The sequence below is a fragment of the Grampus griseus genome (assembly GCF_964374135.1).
Source record: "Grampus griseus genome assembly, chromosome: 16".
Lineage (NCBI taxonomy): Eukaryota > Metazoa > Chordata > Mammalia > Artiodactyla > Delphinidae > Grampus > Grampus griseus.
The window spans coordinates 59850137-59871227 of record NC_139010.1 but is presented as its reverse complement, the minus strand read 5'-3'; the positions used below and the strand labels follow the sequence as shown (position 1 = coordinate 59871227).

At 42.8% G+C, this 21091-nt stretch overlaps 1 protein-coding gene across 1 annotated transcript in view; it reads left to right on the top strand.

Annotated features, from left to right (window-relative positions):
* The window catches only part of FBXW4 (F-box and WD repeat domain containing 4), an 80432-nt gene that overhangs the window by 10434 nt on the left and 48907 nt on the right, over positions 1 to 21091 (top strand). The window contains exons 2-5 of the mRNA XM_082673769.1: positions 5922 to 6017; positions 9276 to 9461; positions 9899 to 10031; positions 16490 to 16584. Coding sequence (XP_082529895.1) covers positions 5922 to 6017; positions 9276 to 9461; positions 9899 to 10031; positions 16490 to 16584 — 510 coding nt within the window. The remainder of the gene's footprint in view (positions 1 to 5921; positions 6018 to 9275; positions 9462 to 9898; positions 10032 to 16489; positions 16585 to 21091) is intronic.

Sequence of the window (21091 nt, the reverse complement as noted above, 5' to 3'; positions counted from 1 at the left end):
CTTTCAAGGGAGATGTGGGTCTGCTCCATGCTCTCCTTGCCTTTGGTCCTGTCCTCAAGATTGGCATGTTCCCTGTAATCTCACTTCTCCTTGGATGTTGAGGCTGTTCCCTATTCCCTGGCCAGAAGGATAGGCAGTTTAACACAATATATGATTTTTCACTGATTTATTTTGAACCTTAATTATAGACCTCTGCTTCTGAGGCCATTGGAGGATTTAGTCTAACATGTGTATAAATGAAGAGTTAGAAGCTTCTTGTCTTGGGCTGTTTAAATACTTGTACATACATTAGAGCCAAATTCTTAGTATTGGTAGCAGAGCTGGTGGGCACAGCCAGTATGGCGGGAAATCTGCTTTCTGGTGAGCAAGAAGATCAAAGAAATCGAGACGGTGTTGAGTTAAAACTCCAAGCCCCCAAGCATCATTTTGCATAGCCCTGCCTCCCATTCTTAGCCCACTTCCCCTTGAGATGGCCTTGTTCTACACTTGTGGACAGACACCCTCCTTTACTGAATAGGCAGCAGGAAGTTATGCTTATGGAAATCATGTCAGTCACGCAGGTAGGCAACATTGGCGGTATCAAGGGGAATCAAACTTCAAGATGGGGCAAAGAGGGAAATTGATTTGTGATCCAGGAGGTTTCTGATGTCAGAGACTGTGCAGGTAAATACCTCTCTAATATACTCACACTTCCCCTCCTTCATCCCCCAGCCATTTTTCTTCAAATTCAGTTTATTTATTTGCTTTTGGTTTGGGGTGTGAGTGAGGAGAGGTGAAATGAAAGGGGACTCTAGATAACTTCCTAGATTAATTTCTGTCCCTCTGGACTCACTGTTGCCAAGATTTTAAGGGGCCTGATAGCTTACTGTGGGTGCATGTTGTGTTGTTTTTGTTTAAAATAGGTCATGCACCCAGGAATGCAGTCAAACTATAATGGTGACTAAGTGCCGGAAAGCTGAGAGGGAGGGGGGCCAAGTGGAAAAATGAGCCTGAGGCAAGAGAAAGAGGGCTGGGAAAATGGAAGTTCCACCAGGCCCACAGGCCAGGTTAGAGATTCCTCCATGCATTAATAGCTGTGCCAGAGGTTTATTTACAGGGCACTAATCATTTTGGGGGGGAGCACCCCCACTTTATACCAGTAACTGTTGAAGAAACAGCCAAGCTGAGAGCATTTCAAGGATGGGAGCAAGAGTCCTTATTGAATTCCCAGGGGCACCTGCTCCTGTCTTCTCAGGCACTTTGGACTTGTTCTGCCGACTCCCTTTGACTAGGTTGTGATAGATCCCTACAGGGAGGGAGGGATACCTGTCTTCAGAGGAGTTTTTTTATTCCTTGTGATTTTTCAAGTGTTGAAGCCAATAAGAATATAGATATGATTTGGCCACCAGCTAGGGAAACTAACCATCAGAAAGAACTGAACAAACAAAAGGGATAAAAAAAAAAAAAAGCTGAGTTGTTAAGCTGCTTTTAACAAAGTGTAACTGTTTCTCAAGTGAAAGCCAAATGGAATGTTTTTAAAAAGTTGAAATTTGATTTGAAAGTCCAGAGCCAAGTATTTTGATTATGGTGTTGGTTGTGGGAGAGGATGCCTGCACCTGCTGCTTGGTAGCAGCATCTAAAGTTCAACTTTGAAAGTTTCTTGCTTCTGTGATCAGGCCCTCAGGGCAGTGCTTTGACCCTTAGTAAAGTGTCACCAAATGGCAGTTAAGTGACCAGGGAGATGAGAGAAGTATTGTCCTTATCCCAATTCAGGAAGTATATTGATTCTTTCTCCCTTGTTTCCTTCCTGCTATGATCCAGAATATTCAATTTTTGGTTTCACCTCCACCTACTAACTTAGACCTAACTCAAGAGGAGAGGTTAACTATGAACAATCTCCTCTTTTATATCTGGGAGGGACTTGTAGATAAGATTTGATAGTGGGTCTGATCTTTTTCACTAAGAGTTCAATTCTTTTGGTCCATCCTGTTGACTGCCTTTTATGATCCGAGGTTTTCTAACCATCTAGTAGTGTAGGTTATTCTCTAGAAATGTGAAACTGGGGACCACGTTCACCCAGTGGAATAATTCAATAATATATTTTAGCTTTAACATGTGTGTACCCAAATCCTAATCACTCAGCCTGAAAGAGGGCTAATATTTGACATTAGAAGAACAATTTCCAAGAGTTACAATTAAATTAATTAGAAGAAAAAGAAATGATTATTAGATTAGCTTTAGTGATGTCACTATTCATCGATATAAACTACTACTATATTTATATTTATGTAAAAATAATTAACCTTTTTCAAGTGATTTATAACTTATCCTGTATTTTGTTTTAGTTGTCATTTTAAAACACCATAATTGTGTGAAATACTATCCTTATTTCATAGGTGCGGATATGGACAATTAGAGAAGCTAGGTAACCAGGGTTATATCATTAGTAAGAGGCGGAACTGGGGCCCAGATCCCAGTTTCCTATGTCTGCATTCTGTGCTTTTCTCACAACTTCATTTAATCTGTTATTTAAATGAAAGTAAATTAAAAGGTTAAAGGTGAATGAAAAGACCAAAGTATCAGCAATTATGTGATACATATTTAAAAAAGTACTTCCTAAACTCCATCTGTTTACCTCTTCTGAGCTATTTATGGAGACATAATTTTATGTAGTATCGCCTCACCTTTACCTTTATAAATTTGACTTTGTTTTAAAATTACCACTACTTGTTACAGTAATTTCCAAAATGTTTTGCAGTGCTCACATTTGTCGTTTCTAATAGCAATGTGTTCCATTGTGTTAGTATACCGTTTTCCCCCACAGACAGATATTTGGGCTATTTCTAGATTTTAGCTCTAATATACAGCTACAACTATAAATATCTTTGTAAAACAATATTTTTCTTTTGAATTATTTCTTTGTGATATAGTGTTGGGAATGCTGAGTCAGAAGCTATCATTTAACTTCTTTTCTTGACAGAATGCCTTTCCGAAAGGCTATACCAGAGTGTTACTAGCGATATATAAACAAACCCAAATCCTTTTATCAAACCAAAGCTAGTATGTGGTTCTTCCACTTAATAGGTGTGAGGTGATACTTTATATTAATTGTTTTAATGTGCATGTTTGTAAACTATTATTGTTTCGGGATGTTTCCCCAGTGTTTATCATGGGAACTCTGTGTGACTGTTCTTTTTTTTTTAAATAAATTTATTTATTTATTTTTGGCTGAGTTGGGTCTTTGTTGCTGCTCGCGTGCTTTCTCTAGTTGCGGCTCTTCATTGTGGTGCCCGGGCTTCTCATTGCGGTGGCTTCTCTTGTGGCGGAGCACAGGCTCTAGCTGTGCAGGCTTCAGTAGTTGTGGCTTGCGGGCTCTAGAGCGCAGGCTCATTAGTTGTGGCGCACGTGCTTAGTTGCTCCACGGCATGTGGAATCTTCCCGGGCCAGGGCTCAAACCCGTGTCCCCTGCATTGGCAGGTGGATTCTTAACCCCTGCGCCACCAGGGAAGCCCCTGTGTGACTATTCTTATCTGCTATTTGATATGGATGACAGAGTGTTATCCTGATAGATTTTTATCAGTCCCCTAAAAGTTTTAGGGATAAAACTTTAGGGATAAAACCCGTAGCATTAATTGTTAATTTTCCCCTGCTCTGTTGCTTCCTTTTTAATCTCTTTTTTAATCTCTTTTTTCTTCTATGCAGTATTTAAAATTTAAATACTTTAAAGCCTTTTAGTTAAAAAAACTATTTTAAATGTACTCTTTTATTTTGGGGGAATTTATTATACCTATTGTGATATGAAATGAAAAATTTTTGCTCTGTTATCCAGTTTTATCAAAAGCATTATTATTATTTTAATGAGTATTTTTATCTTTACCAAAATATTACATTGTAGAAAAATTGGGAAATACATTAAAACACAAAGAAGAAAGTTAAAACACCCAAAGTTGCCTGTCCACAGTTAACCATTTTAGAGTCTGGAAATCTTCTAGTGTTCTTTCTAGGCATGCATATTTTTCTTCCCTCCCTTCTTTCTAATAAAACTGGAACATGTAATACAAACCCAACAGCACTAATTAAGTAGTGATTTCTTTCCTTACTTTGAGATTTTACTTTGTATCTTTTAGAATCTTGAAAGCAGGACTTGCTTGCTGTCTTTTAGTAAAGGGTAGTAAAGGTGAAGATATAGTAGATACTGGAAGAAATGTTTGTTTCTCTCCTTTTCTCAGTAGACATGACAAGTTATTACTCTGTGTCCCAAGCAGTGTACCTTGTATTGTCCAGTCGAGCAAGTCAAGGAGACACAGGGGAGATATGGGGGCCTGAAATGGAATGTTCAAATTCTTGCCCACAGTTTCAAAATTCCGTCCAAATGTGCACTTTCACAAGGGACTTGAGCTCTTCTCCCTACCCCCTACCACTCCAACCCACCCCAAAACTATGCCATTCATGTTGCTGCTGAGCTCCCTCATCTCTTACTGCTCCAACTTGCTTCATCCAGAAAGTACTACTGACACTTCCCCTTCAACATTTTTTGAATGAAAAATTTAAAACATATAGAAAAGTTGAATGAATTGTATAATGAACACTCATACACCCGCCACCTAGATTCTACAGTGAACATTTTACTATGTTTGCCTTATCATGCATTTAAAGTGAGTTGCAGATATCAGTACACTTCACCTCTAAACAGTTTTGCGTGCATGCATATCATTGACTAGAGTATATTGGTTTATGGTTCTTTTTTTTTAAGAAAAATTTATATACAATGAAATGGTCAAATTTTAAGTTTATCATTTGATACGTTTTTGACAAATGCATACACACTTGCATGACCCAAATTCCTTCAAGATTTAGATATAAAGTGTTACCCCAGAAAGCTTCTACATATTATTTCCCAGTCAATTCCCATCTCCACCCTGGTGGTCAACACTGTTCTGATTTTTTCACCATTCATTAGTTATCCTTCTAATCAAACTTCACATAAATGGAATCATACAATATGAACTGTTTTGTGTAAGGTTTCTTTCATTCAGAATGTTTTTGAGATTCACCCACATCATTGTGTGTATCAATAATTCTTTCCTTTTTATTGCTGAGTCGTATTCCATTGTATGAATATGCCCTGAAGTGTGTTTATCCATTCTCCTTTTGATGGATGCCTGGGCTGTTTACAACTTTTGGCTATTATGACTAAAGTTCCTATGAATAGTCTTGAGTAAGCCTTTTGTGGACATATGCTTTCATTTCTCTTGAGTAATTGCTAGGTCGTAGAATAGGTATATGTTTGGATTTATAATAAACTGCCAGACCTTTTCCCAGGCTGTACCATGTTCATCTCTCACAAGGATGTAGGAGAGTTCCTTATTCAAACACAGACACACACACACATACAGGGAGGATTTCTTCATATTTTGGGGCTTGTGTATTCATTTTGATGAGCAGAAAATTTTAATTTTGATAAAATCGAATTTATTGGATTTTTCTTTTATGTTATTGCTTTCTGTGTCTTACACTGTTGTCTACTTCCTGAGCCACAGAGATATTTTTATATTTTTTCTTCTAACAGCTTTATAGTTTTAGATTTTATGTTTAAATCTGTGATCTATTTTGAATTAATTTTTCTGTATGGTGTGAGGTAGGGATTTTTTTTTTTTTCCACATGGCTAACCAGTGGTCCCAGTACTCTTTGTCATCCCTTCTCTGTTAGATAGCTTTGGCATCACTATGGACACTCTAAAGGACAGGCTGTTCTCCTTGGCTTTCTTGATTATCCTAGTGTGGAGGGAGAAGAGTTATTTCTTACTTGTCTCCTAACCCGTTCACTTATATTCACATATTTTCTGGATGTTCTGAGTCCTGACTTGTAAAAAAGCCCAGGGAATTTTCTCTGGTTGGCAATGAGTTGTAGTGATTGGATTATCTGCTCTGTCTGGACACAGGATGGCCAGTGTACCAGTGAAGGAACGGGTGAAGGTATCTCAGAACTGGAGGTTGGGGCGCTGCCGAGAGGGGATTCTGCTGAAGTGGAAATGCAGGTAAGTAGCCTCTTGACTCTTTCAGAGCTACCTGGGACATTAAAGAATGCTGGGAAATGAAAAATCTAGTCCTAGCTGGAGTATAAATGTGCCTGTCTTGGGTGATGGGGCACTGGTGATCCTTTAAATACCACAAAAGGGGCATCGGAGGGACAACTTTTTTTCACATTTAAAAAAAGATTATAAAAAATGTAATTTATTTTAACAGATTCCATATTTTTATGATTATAAAAATAATAAATGTTTATTGTAGAAATTTGAAAACATAGAAGAGCTTAAAGAAGGAAATAAAACTTACCTATAATCCTACCACTCAGAGGTAACCTCTGTTAATGCACCTCATCAAAAGAAATAAATGAAGCCAATATTTCAGCTCATCTTGTTTTACAATTTTTTAAAAAAATTTTCTACTCTAGAGAGTTACACCTTCACTCTTGGCTTCCTGTAGCCCTCTCCCCTACTTTTATTAAAAAGCAAAATAGGATCTGAAGGTTTGGATATGTATGTTACAGGAGGTAGAGCTTGGAAAAAATGGCAGGAAATTTAGATAATGGCTTTGGCACTGCTAATGCCACAAATTTTATACTTCATTGATGCTGAATTATTTCATAGTTATTATTTGACTCCCTACCAAAAAAGTGCTCTTTGTTGATTGGTTGGAATGGATAGGGAACATCATGATTCCACATTCCAGCGGACCTGGACCTGTGCCGATAGGTTCAGGCAGGCTTCTTCATCTGATGACCTTTTTCTCTTGCTTGTATACAATTTCTGCTGCTTTCACTGACATGGGTTACTGCAAATTATGTGGTGGTGATGATGGTAAAGCAACTACAGGGGAGAAAGATGGATTTGTATGACAAAGGGCTTTACCCTCTGCTTCCCACTTTTGCCTTTTATTACCAGAAAGAAGAGTTTATTTCTCTAACAAGGTTTTGTTCCTGACGTCTGTTCGGGCTGGTTTCAAGCAATTTGGCAAATAAATACACAAAGTGGTTACCAGGCTGCCCCGTGATTCTCCACTGTTCACCTGACATGAACCTGGTTTCTTGTCCTGGGCAAATGGCTGTTTACCAGATGGCTCTAAACACATGAATTCCAAACCCCTCTGTTTGCTGCCCACTTGAGTGTGCCACAAACTCGTGCAAGGGGATGTTGAAGAGGAATGTGCATAATGAATGAGAGTGCAGGCATCTGCACACACTCTACAAATGTTCCATATAATATTTGCACACGCTTGTAAAAACCTCATGTACAGAAACTAGTTACTACAAAGTCCAAGCTGCACTTAATGGTCCATCTTTGCAGAACTTTTCCACATTCCCATGACACTTGTATTAAGGAGTCTGGGGAAGAAACACAACCCAGTTTGCTCAGACAGGCTTGGCAGTGGGAGATGGTGTCTCTATAAATGGGGATGAATCATCTGTCCCTATGCTTTGCTTGGGACCTGGTAGCTCTAGGACCCCTATGTGGTGTAGGAGAGGCTGCTGGGATGTACCTTGTGCAAGGGGCTTAGTCCCCACCAGAGAGCATGGTGTCTGGCAGAGTCCTCTTTCTTCTTAAGTCTCACTCTGTGCCATGGAACTGACCTGTGGTTTCTAACCTTTTTTCCTCCTGCCAGTTTGTAGAGGGAATCTTTAACTATTTGTGTATTTCTTTTATCAGCTGCCTGTGAGAGCCAACTATTTCTCTGTAGTCTCTGAACTGTAGTAGACTGCTCTGGAGCTATGTTTTTCCATTGCCACACTTACCCTCTAATACAGAAATGTAGGTATCCTCTGTGAGGATTTAGGAATTTAATCAGTACATTAGCATCCTTTCCTAAATGGCTTTATTCCTTTCACTTAAAAATGGCCCTTTTGGGCTTCGCTGGTGGCGCAGTGGTTAGGAATCTGCCTGCCAATGCAGGGGACACGGGTTCAAGCCCTGGCCCAGGAAGATCCCACATGCTGCACCACAACTACTGAGCCTGAGCTCTAGAGCCCGCAAGCCACAACTACTGAGCCCATGTGCCACAACTACTGAAGCCTGCGTGCCTAGAGCCTGTGCTCTGCAACAAGAGAAGCCATGACAATGAGAAGCCCGTGCACTGCAACAAGGAGTAGCCCCCACTCACTGCAACTGGAGAAAGCCCGTGCACAGCAACGAAGACCCAACACAGCCAAAAAAAAAAAAAAGGCCCTTTTGCTCTAGTAGGACAAGGGAATGGGGCTTCCCTGGGTTCACTCTTTTCCTTTCTCTATCACACCCTAACTGATCTATTGGGAAAGAGGTGTGTATGGAGGTCCTGGAACCTTGAAACTTATCACTTAAACTTCAGATCAGTGAGGACACAGAATGAAAAGATTACTTCATCTGGGTGGAAGGTTTCTTTTTGCCCTTCCCTAGCCCTCAATCATTGCATTTTCGTTGCTCTGCCTACCCACAAGAAGTATAGGTAGCCAGTAATTCAAGCCTTAAGCATTCTCTATTTATTTATTTATTTAGGCCGCACCACGGGCAACTTGCAGGATAGTTCCCTGACCAGTGATTGAACCCAGGGCCCTGGCAGTGAAAGCGCTGAGTCCTAACCACTGGACCGCCAGGGAAGTCCCAAGCATTCTCCATTTAAAAGTGATATTTAATTGGTCTTTTATTCTGACTTTCTTTTAGAAAGTCCAAAGAAGATTAGGTCACCACAAAGCTCAATCACTCTAGTTTTCTAAAGGTAGCCTAAGGGTAGGTAGTTTTGAAGAAGGTGAGTGAGGTATAGACTTAACCTTGCAGGTTATTGCTAAGTTGGGGATTGGTCAGCCTCTCCGGAATTTGAAGTTGAATTCTCATGCTATATCTTCTTTTTTTTTTTTTTTTTGAGGAGGTTTCTTCTTTTTTAAAAAAATTAATTAATTAATTTTTGGCTTCTTTGCTGCATGCGGGCTTTCTCTTGTTGCGGTGAGCGGGGGCTACTCTTCGTTGTGGTGCGTGGGCTTCTCATTGCAGTGGCTTCTCTTGTTTCAGAGCACGGGCTCTAGGTGTGTGGGCTTCAGTAGTAGTGGTACACGGGCTCAGTAGTTGTGGCTTGTGGGCTCTAGAGTGCAGGCTCAGTAGTTGTGGCGCACAGGCTTAGCGGCTCTGCGGCACGTGGGATCTTCCCAGACCAGGGCTCGAACCCGTGTCCCCTGCATTGGCAGGCAGATTCTTAACCACTGCCCCACCAAGGAAGTCCCTTCATGCTATATCTTGATGGTCCTTAAATTTTGTTTTCCATCTCTGCAGTCAGATGCCCTGGATGCAGCTAGAGGGTGATTCTCTGTACATATCCCAGGCTAATTTCATCCTGGCCTATCAGTTCCGCCCAGATGGTGCCAGCTTGAACCGGAGGCCCCTGGGAGTCTTTGCTGGGCATGATGAGGACGTTTGCCACTTCGTGCTGGCCAACTCGCATATTATCAGTGCAGGAGGGTAAGTGCTGCAGGCTTCTCCTTCCTTCCTCCTCCTCAGTATTCTTCAGAGACCTTCTGCCTGCCTCTGACTTTTCTGTCTCAACTCCAAAGGGATGAGTAGGGAGACTAGAAGAAGGGGTAATTTTTTTTCCATTTAAAGCAGGTACTTCATAGTGTTAGCTGGAGAAGGAAAACAGGAAGAGCCTTTAATGAAAAGTGAAACTGGTTTTGATACTCTCAAGTGGGAAATTTGTTTTGTCTCTCAGCTCTCTGTTCAGCCCCAAGTATACTGAAGAAGTAAAGGTATCTAGAAACTCAGCACCTTATTGGGCTGAATTGTCTAAAGCTTAGCAAATTTGGAAGTCATTGGAGACTCCAGCTGTTTCTGTAGACTTGTTCTTTTCCTACAGAGAGAATAACTGGCTCTTGGGGGTTGGCTTCTTATTTCTCTTGTAGAGATGGGAAGATTGGCATTCATAAGATTCATAGCACCTTCACTGTCAAGTACTCAGCCCATGAACAGGAGGTGAACTGTGTGGATTGCAAAGGGGGCATCATTGTGAGTGGCTCCAGAGACAGGACGGCCAAGGTGAGGTGGTCTCCCCCTTACATACTGTTATTTCCTACTGTCTATAGGGAGTGGGGTGGGAGAGGGTGGATAGGACCTTGAGTCTCAGGATTGGCTGAGGGTACTGAGTTGGGGCAGTGGGGGAAACGACACAATAAAGAACTCACTTATGTGCCTCTGGCATGCAGCTTGCCATGCCAGGCTATGTCCCTGCCAGCTGGCCTGGGAAAGGAGTGGACAGTGGCTGGGAAGCTTGCCACTCACTTGAAATGTGGCGTGAACTCAAAAACAGAGGCCTGGCCAGCTTTTCCTCCCTGAGCTGAGTTTTCTCAAGTTTGTGGGTTGAGTTCTAACCCCAATATTTTATTTTAAAATCTCCCTCCTTTTGCTCACTCTCTGTTTGAGAAGGTTAATTTTTTACCACCTTGTTTATAAGCAATCGGGCTGATAATTAAAATGTGTTTTTACTGCTTCTCTGGAGAGTGATGTGGTCAGTAAGCAGTGGAAGGACGACTAGAGGAGGGCATTGTTTGTTGTGTCATTGCCAAGTTGCCTGGTCTAAAGTCAGACATCTGCCAAGGCCCAACAGAATGAGACTGATAAAGTAGTGTAACCCCTGCTTTATGGACTCAGCTCCTCCACGTCTGGGTCAAATAGGCTTTCACCCATGAGGCAGAGAAGAACTTTCTCCATCCCTGTGTCCAGTAGCCCTTGCCAGGACCCACACATGCCTGATCCTTTGAGACTGCTGTGGGAACTTTGCTGATAATTCAGCTGATGGTGCAGGAAGCTCGATAGGTTCTTGCTTGTGTGTTTCCCAGCATCTGGAGATTCCACAGTGCTGATAGGAGCAAAATGCTTGACCATGTCAGCAAATGGGACTCTAGGACACATAGAGAGGGGACTCAGGAGAGAGAAGTTGCAATCTTTACTAACTTTTCTGGCTCCATGTTCCCTCTAGTGATTACACCTTCATGTGAAAATGTTGCTAATTTATGTAAAAAGAAGGACTAAATACGTTCCTTTGTATTTATGGAAGTTTCTCCTCCCTTTGCTAATTTTTTCCTTACACTTTGTATTTTGTCAGAGAGACGTGTGCATCAGCACAGGGAGCCTGAGAAAAATTCAGAAAACCTTCTTCTTCTTTTTTTTTTTTTTAATTTAAAACAACAGAAATTTATTACCTCCCAGTTCTGGAGGCCAGAAGTCTAAAATCAAGGTTTCTTCTTTTTAATTAATCTTTATTGGAGTATAGTTGCTTTACAATATTGCGTTAAGTTTCTGCTATACAGCAAAGTGAATCAGCTATACGTATACACATATCCCCTCTTTTTTAGATTTCCTACCTATTTAGGTCACCACAGAGCATTGAGTAGAGTTCCCTGTGCTATATAGTAGGTTCTCATTAGTTATCTGTTTTATACATAGTAGTGTATATATGTCAATCCCAATCTCCCAATTCATCTCACCCCAGAAAATCTTTTGAACCAACATGGAAACTGAATTTCCTATCTCTTGCTTCCGAATCCCCCACCCCATACTTACTTCAGGTTTCTGATTGGTCATTGTCTCTGTACCATTCCTTGTAAAGAGACCAACCTTAACTTGCTATACTGCTCAGAAGTCAATTTGCACAGAAACCTTTTGTGCATGTGGGACCTAGATAGTCTCATCTCATTCTAGCATTTTCTTGTCACAGCTTCAAGCTTCCCCGTGAAGCCTTCAGTGACATCTCTTCTATCCATTTCTCTGTGGTATGACACCCAGAGCAGTGTACAGCTAAGCTTTATGACCACAGGTAGCAATTCAGGGCTATAGACTGCTTACAGTTGAAGATTGACAGCAATTTTATTTAGGATATTGGGTTAGTTTCATGTTTTAAGTATAATTATTTACTGGTTTAGAGTTTTGAAGCATTAAAATCGGTACTTTCTAATTCTAAAATTGTCACTGCAGTAGATCCTATTCCTTTTGAGGATTTCTTTTTAGTCAGTGACAGAATTCTCCCCCCTGGTTCTTCAACTCCAGGAAGCTAGTCAGCTGTTTTGCGATTTCCCAGTGACCTCCAGGCCAGCTCATCTTTTTGGCTTTCTGGATGCTGCTTCGGTTCCCTCCTTCTATTGTTGTCTTTGCATTTAGCCGTCTTCATCTTCCTGGACCATTTTCACATTACCCACGTTTAGTCTTTTATAACTGACTTTCTATTTCTTTTTGGTGGCATCTGTAATTCTCCAGCTGCTTGTACAGGTTTCTAATACCTGAACCTACATAAGAACTTAGTCATGTTTGTCTGTAAACATCTATAGCCTGTTTTTTAGGAGTTCCCCCAAATGGACTATGTTTTAGGGAAGAGATTTATTGGGGTGAAGGGAAACAAAACATTTTCTTTGCAAAACTTCTGAGCTAGGGACTGCCCAGAGAGCTTCCTTCCCCTGCCTCCAATCCTAGTTTCAGATTTACTGTGACTTAGCTTGGATTGCCCCTCTGGGCTTTGGTGAGGCTGGCCCCATCCTGAGATGTGATAGGATGGTAGCTTACATTCTTGCTGGGCCTGGGCCAGGTCTGATCATTCCTTCATTTTTTTCCATTTTCTTTATTCTTTCTTTCATTCTGATAAGTGCTTACTCTATGTGAGGCTTCAAAGGGGAAGAAGATACAGCCTTTCCTTAAGGGGAGTTGAGACTGCATGCACTAGCTATGAAGCTATGAAGCTGGTTGGAAGTGGTCAGGACTATGAAGTTTAAGGCTCTAGGAAAAGGGCCAGAAAGTTTGGAGGGTGGAGAGATCACATTTGACTTGGAAGGGGAGATTTTATGAAGGAGGGAACATTTGAACTGTTTTTTTTTTCTTTTAGGTGTTTTTCAGTGCATAGGTTTGCTTTTTTTGTTTTATAATAACATAGAATGTAACCAGGCACTGTGCTAATAAGCACTTTATTTACATTTATTCATTTTCTCATTCTATCCTTTAGGGTAATTTTTCCCCACATAATTATGGTCATAATATATCTATTTTTTAAATGAATTTTTATTGGAGTATAGTTGATTTACAATGTTGTGTTAGTTCCTGCTGTACAGCAAAGTGAATCAGTTATACATATACATATATCCACTCTTTTTTAGATTCTGTTCCCATATAGGTCATTACAGAGTATTGAGTAGAGTTCCCTGTGCTCTACAGTAGGTTCTTATTAGTTATTTATTTTATATATAGTAGTGTGTATATGTCAATCTTAATCTCTTAATTTATCCCTCTCCTGCCTTCCCCCTTGGTAACCATAAGTTTGTTTTCTATATCTGTGACTCTATTTCTGTTTTGTAAAGAGGTTCATTTGTACCATTTTTTTAGATTCCACATACAAGAAATATCATATGATATTTGTCTTTCTCTGTCTGACTTACTTCACTCAGTATGACAATCTCTAGGTCCATCCATGTTGCTGCAAGTGGCATTATTTTGTTCTTTTTTATGGCTGAGTGATATTCCATTGTATATATGTACCACATCTTTATCAATTCCTCCGTGAACGGATATTTAGGTTGCTTCCATATCCTGGCTATTGTAAATAGTGCCACAATGAACATTGGGGTACATGTATGTTTTAGAATTATGGTTTTCTCTGGATATATGCCCCAGGAGTGGGATTGCTGGATCATATGGTAGTTCCATTTTTAGTTTTCTAAGGAACCTCCATACTGTTCTGCATAGTGGCTGTACCAATTTACATTCCCACCAACAGTGTAGGAGGGTTCCCTTTTCTCCACACCCCTTCCAGCATTTATTGTTTGTAGATATTTTTGATGATGGTCATTCTGACCTGTGTGAGGTGATATCTCATTGTAGTTTTGATTCGCATTCATAATATATCTTATATACCCAATGTACCCTGCTGTGTCTACTTTATTTTATAAGATTTTCCATTTTTATTGCAAATTACTTGTGTCATCTTTAATGGCTTCACAATGGACTCACCATAATTTAGTTACTATTTTTCCTATTGGTGGATGTTTGTATCTATTTCTTTCCTGTAGTAATAAGGACCACCATTATTGATGCCTAATGTCTGCCAAATACTGTGCTTCTGTGCTGGGTGCTTTACACTTATCTTCATTTTTCCACACTGCAACCCTAAAAGATAGGCATTATTTCCCATTTTATACATGAGGAAACTGAGGCTAACAAGTTATAAAATATCCCTAACATCAGAGATAAATAAGTAGCAACTAGGGTTCCAACCCAGATTTGTCTAATCCTAAAGCCCATGTATGCTCTTTCTGCTACTGCAGGCTGCAGGGAATATTATTATCATTTAGGTTTTTCTTCGTTTTAGGATTATTTTCTTAGGATAGAGTCTCAGCAATAGAATTACTGAGTTGAAGGCTTTGGTTATTTTAAGGATCTTGATACATATTGCCAACTGCGTGTGTGTGTGTGTGTGTGTGTGTGTGTGTGTGTGTGTGTGTGTGTGTGTGTGTGTGTGTGTGTGTGTGTGTGTGTGTGTGTGTGTGTGTGTGTGTGTGTGTGGTACGCGGGCCTCTCACTGCTGTGGCCTCTCCAGTTGCAGAGCACAGGCTCCAGACGCACAGGCCCAGCGGCCATGGCTCACGGGCCCCGCTGCTCCGCGGCATGTGGGATCCTCCCGGACCGGGGCACGAACCTGTGTCCCCAGCATCGGCAGGTGGACTCTCAACCACTGTGCCACCAGGGAAGCCCACCAACTGCTTTTTATAAGGACTGTGTAAATGCCCACTCCCACTGAGTTATATCTTCTCCAGGGTTGGGTCTGTTTTGAATTTGATCACTGAGGGTTAAGATGTGATCAGCATACTCATGTTTTGGTGGATGGTGTGCTACTACTGGTGCGGGTCAGGAGGGCCACTTTCCCCAGATCGTGCTTGGGAAATTGGCAGCATGCTTCCAGAGCCACCCCTGGAGACCAGGAACCTTGTTCTGTGGTTTTCAGTCTGAGGATCCACCAGCCTGTTCAGTGGAGGACACTAGTGAATTCAGGCCTAGGGCTGCCCCCAGAGATTTTGTAATCAGAGTCTCTAGTCACCCACACCAAACAAGAACCTGCCTCCTAGGTAGTTTGCATCAGGGAAAAGAAAAACTTCTCTTCCAAGCCAAGGCTGTCTGAAAGAGGACATTAGATGCATCTAGTTACTACCAAAGTGACCTAATCCAGAAGAATGAGCCAGAATCCTGGCATTCCAGGAAAGTTGTGGTGTTTACCTTTGTTTTCTGCCTTTCCTTATTCAGATCTTCTTGTTAAATTTATTTTCTTTTCCCGATGTTGGGAAAAGTAACTCACACCCTTCTCCCCCTATCATAGACACACAAAATCTAAGAAACACTTTCTCCTTTTATAGAGAAGAGGTATCATGTGATCCTAAGCAGTCAGGACCACCCCCACTCCATCACCTACCCCTTAAACTCAAGGAATGTTTCCTGAAAGTTCTTCCATCTAAGGTCCTGTCTGACTTTTTTGTGTTCCCCTTATAGCACTGCAGGGACCTTGAGAGGTCACTGATCCATCTGGCCTCCTCGGGATCCCTCCTTGGCTGCTGTCTGGGGACAGCCCTGTACATTTGAGGTTTCCTCTCTGTTTGGTTAGAGGCTTAGTCCCCTGTGTGTGTCATCTGGGGTAGGGTGAGGTGAGGGGGCCTTGTGCTTAACGGGAGATTTCTAAATGCACTGACCGCTGAGAGGGCTCTGTGAGTGTTGATTAGAGTTAAGCCCAGAGTGGCTGCTAATGTACATTCCTGACTGATAGGGACCAGATAATGTGCTCCAAGCAATATTTTTAACCAGTAGGAGATATGGAAGCTTAAAAGAGTTAAGCTTTTCTGCTACTTTTGGTGACACTAGGTGCTAAATTCCCTGCTGACATGAATAGCACTGGATTCTGGGCATTATCAACAAACAAACAACAACACACCACCTTCCCACTTTGAAGTCCTCTTCTTCCATTTTTCCTTCCCTTGGATCTTTCTTTTTACTCCTCTCTCTCTAATTCTAATCTAATTCTATCTCTGTCCACTCATACTGGGCCTTGATCTTCCTCCCTCTCCCTACCTCCCCAAAGTAAAATCTTGGTTAGAGACAGGAAAAGGAAAATCCACAAACACGGGGAGGTTACTAAGAGAGGCAAGCCTCACCTGCTCACGCGTCTCAGTCAGGTCTCAGCTGAGGAACGTGGAACTCCTGATTCCCTGGTATACAATTGGCTGCTGCGTAAGGGCTCTCAGGTGGACGTGAAAGGGTGGTTAGGACTGGGAGCCAGCGTCTGTTTGGGCGGTAGGCAAGGCAGAAGCTGGAGAGGTCCCTCTGCTGCTACCCTGAGCTCTGTGTGTACAGGATAGAAAGGATTCTCCATTTCCCCACCCACCCTAGGAACAGTGACTCCACCTGGTGCATTTTCCAACCCTCATCCCGATCCCAGGCAACGCCAACGAGAGCATCTCCTCTCCTGTTTCCAGGTATGGCCTTTGGCCTCAGGCCGGCTGGGGCAGTGCTTACACACCATCCAGACTGAAGACCGAGTCTGGTCCATTGCTATCAGCCCATTGCACAGGTAAGGGAGATGTTTTGGTGTATGGTTTTATCCCATGTAATAATGCTTTTATTTTATGAGGTCAGGTGGGCGTCATCAGGAGAGGCTTGGGGCCCATGTCCAGTTGGGCCCTCGTGCAAAGTCGTGTATGTGGAGTAGATTTGTTGACAATTATAGCAGAAGTGCCAATTTTGATGACGGCTTTACCCTACCCTTTGGTCTGACTGGTGTTTCTCTAGTTTTGCCTGTGATTGAATGAGCCTTGCATCCTGAATTCTGCTTTCTAGGCTCTCTTGAACCGAGGCAGGGCCTCTCTCCCCACCAGCAGAGTACATAGACACCCTCTCTGCACCTGCTCTGTCAGGGTGTTTAGTGTCTTCTCCCACTTCCTTCACCCCTCACTCTCCACCAAATGATCAATGGGAAAGCTGTAGGGCTGGTACCCTCCAACATCGGGTTTAAGTCAGTCACTTGTTTTATGAGAGAGTTGATCCCCCCTCTTGCAGCCCCCTTCAGCCTTTTTCTCCTCACCCCAAGGAGCCTGCACCCCTCCTCCTGCCCCTTCCACAACTTTCTTTCAAATTTTTTTCCTCCTAAAGAATTAGAGCCGATTAGCCACGTCATTAATTCTTCAATTTGACGGCTGATATAGCAGGACCTGAAACACGTTGCTGACCTCAGAGAATGGAGACCCCGTTCCTTAGCATATTGACGATGGGAGAAGTTAATTAAAATTCCACAGAGCGGAGGTGTCGGCTAACCTATAAACCTGTCGCTGTTCAGAACAAATCATTCTAGCAATCCTAGGAAAAAGGGAAGGAAAGACCAGCAGGGGGTAGAGAGGCCTAAGTGTGTGGGAGCAGAGGGTGGAAAATGGAGCCATTGAGCTCTGGCCCCTCCTCAGTTTCTTCCTAATGCTGCCCCCTTTAAAGCCAGTTAGCCAAGCCTGGGTGTCTGTGGGCTGGATATGTGTAAGGGTGGGAGGTGACAGGTAGGCTGGTGACTTCATCTTGGTGGTTACCTGAGGACTCCCGCTGGCTTCAGGAGACTGGGGTGGCCTGGGGTGAGGTCGGTGGTGGAGGGATGCTCTTAAGGCTGGAGATGGTCCATGTGCTTCCTGCACATGGAATTAGGCTAAAGACACATACAGGCTCTCCCAGCATCCCCATCTTCATATTCCTCTACTCTAGCCATCTCCTCTGGAATGTATTAGGCTACCTGTTAACAGAATAGAGCGTGGCAGGTGTTGAAGATGATGTCAATAAAAGGTTGAGGACAGTGTCTGCCTTCGTCACTGAGAAGCAGTTTAGATCACAATAAACTGACTTTGGGGCTTTTTTGGCCACAACTTGGAAGCTGGCTTTGAGGAAGGACCTAGCTTCCTAATATTACTAGCACTGCTCTATAACTACTACTGTTACCAGCAGCTAACATTTATTAGTCATATGTTCTATGCCAGACCCTCTGCTAAGTCCTTGATATGCCCCAACTTTGGTGAAAACCTAGGTCTCATGTTTTCTTAACATTCTCCTTAAATGTCTTCTTGGTGTACTTTCTTGCCCCTGGGATGACTCTTTCACTCACTGTTGGCTGGCTGTTTAGCTCCATGACCCACAGTTATTTGAGATGACCTTTACCCCAAGTCCACAAATGGTGTCTTGGACTGTTTTAAAAAAGTAGTTTGTATTTGGCATTCTGTCATTACACTAAATGACCAGAGTATATGTTGGTGTTCTCTCTGCTTCTTTTTCTCTTACCCCAAAAATATATTGGGATAGGAATCTTTTCATCTTATTAGATCCATTTCTTCTCACTGTGTCAATGAATTTGAACCTTTCAGTAAACTGAACCATTTTCCCAATCTTGGAAGACACTGCCTCCTAGCTGTAGGGTCTGTTCTGGGAAACTGGAGTTCTGCTTTGCCACCAACCAGGAGGGTGGCCTCGGGTAAGTCCTCGGAGCCGTGGTTTCCTCGTCTGTTAAATATGAATACCATTTCTTTCATAGTCCTTACTAGGTCATTGTGAAGATGATGTGAAATAATGCATATGAAAATACTCTACAAAGCTAAAAGGGCTAGAATCTTGTGTCAGCCAGAATCTCTCCCAGCTGGTAAAGCATTTGTTTAGCTGCTTTAGCTGCTCTCACGTCTCCACCCTTCCCTGGGGCTTCTCCTGTCCCTCATGGAGTTACACTGCTCTTTTGCATTCTTCTTGAGGTGGGGACTCAGCAGGAATCTCTTTCCTTTCCTTTTCCCCTGTGGTTTTCCTGCCCTCCGTGGCTGCCTCTGTTCCCTTCCCTGCCACCTTTCTTGTTGAGTGTGGTCGTCAGTGTCACTAATGTGATGTGGCCGTGAACCCCTTGTGAAAAACACGAGAGTGGGTGGCCAGCAGCTGTCCTCCAAGGAGCCTGGACAGTTGGGAGACCTGGCACATCTCAGTCTCTTTCTTCTATTTAAAATAATTTGTCAGAGCTATTCATCGTATTTATCTTTGATGCTGGGACTTATCTGCCTTCTTTTCACATGTGTGTACTTAGAAACTTGTAGCATGAAACATGAAACCTCAAGCCCTCGGCTTAACTTGAGGTGTTCGTGACTGGGAGAAAGCAGGTATTCTGTCCTGTGTCCAAATGTCACCTCTTCTTCCTTTCTTGACCTTGAGTTCTTGGTTTGTAAACACTCTTGGAGGATAATATTCAATACCAGTCATGTGCTTAGAGCCATGTTTAGGTACTCAAAAAACGGAAGGAAAACCAGTAGGCTCCATGGGAAGGTGGCAGGCAAGGACCTTTCCCTCTACCTCCTATGTGCCCTCCAACCCATCTTCTGGCCCCAACACTAATAACTCTGCTTTTAGGATTTATGACTTATAGATGCATCCTTCCTCCTGTAGAGGAGGCCCAACTGGGAGCTGTTTGGTGAGTGAAAGGACTGGTTGAGAGGGAACTGAATTGAGATGCTGGAGGTGGAAGGGCACACGTCTGGGTGTGATTGTGGGTCCTAACTGGTCTCAGGATACGATCTCCTGAGGTCACATAGAGTTCTGAGCACTTTTCCATAAGTATCACAGAAAAGCAGAATTTTTAAAACATGCAGTACATTGTATTGCCATTAAAAGATTATTTCTAGCTGAATAAAGTTAGTAAATACTCAGAGTAAGGAAATGAACTGTTAAAGACTCGATTTCATCCCTTCTATTTTCCATCTCTTTTTTTCTCACTCCCTTTCCTCTGTGCTCCCTGTGTATTGACTGAACACTTGCTGTGGGGTAGCTCTCCTGAGGATCTGATTCAGTGGTGGGGGAAAGATGGGGGCACAACTGTAGTGGTTGCCAGATGATACTGAGTGCCTGAAACTAGTCTGTCTCTGGTTGAGGAAGGGAGAGGGTCATTCCCCTCCTGGCAGAAGGAGAAATTGAGGCTCAGAGAAGGGCACATGTGGGACGGGGCAGAAGAGGCTCAGGTCTCCAGCTTATTGCCACGTGCTGTGGTGCAGAGGGAGGGCCACGAGGCAGGCCTTTACGTCACTGCAATGCCTTCATCCACCAGAATCTTGGACAGTAGCTGTGGCCCTTGAAAGCCTCTGTGGGGATCTGGGAACATTCTCTTTCTGGAGGCCAGAGTTGAGATAGCGAGGGGGAGGGGAGGAAGGCAGTATGTAATCAAGGCCTGGGCTCACTCGTGTAGCTGTGAATGCTTACACCATCCCAGGAGTGCCAGTGCACATAGATCTTCGGTTTGCAGGGCCCTTCCAAGCTGGCTGGGGGGTGCCTTGATGTTGAAATGAGTCTGGAGCCCCATTGCCCTGTTTGCCTTGGAGGGGAAGAGAGAGAAGCCCACAGTGCCTCCTTCCTCTGCAGACACCATATTTATTGCCCTCCAAAAAGAAGGAGGTGCTCAGAAGAATCCTTTCCCCATCTCCGAGCAACACTTGCTATCACGTGAGTGAGTGTGGTCAGGAAGGCTTCCCAGGAGCCTTGGGTTTTAATCCCTTCTCTCTTGTTTCTGTCATTAGGGAAACATATGAGTGGTATAGGTGTGGAAACTTTTCTTAGCTGTGTTATTAAATATACAATATAATTTAGTGTAATTTTGCTCACTGTGGTGGCCTGTTTGTTTTGGGGGGGGATTAGTCCAAGTCTGCCTGTAATGTACCGATTCAAATTTGTAAAGTGAGTTGTGGCCTCTGGGGGGTTTTGATGGAGGAGCTGCCCCTTCTTGCTTCATTTCTCCCGGAGGTGAGGGAGAGTCTGGAAGGAAAGCCATCACTGTGTACTGTTTGGTAAGGGGGTGGATTTCTGGGGAGAGTGGGTGTTTGTTCCCAGTGTCTACAGGGTTTACTGTGTGTTGCGTGTGTGGCAGACACATTCACCAGCCTTTTGAAATACGCCCTTCTTTAGTGAAAGGTAATTGCATCTGGAGTTTTCTCTGACAGGTTTGAAAGATTGGAAAAAAGGAGGCAGCCAACTTTTAGTTTAGATTCTTTTGGTTCCCAGTGGTTCAGCACCTCTTTGGCCCTGGGCTTCCT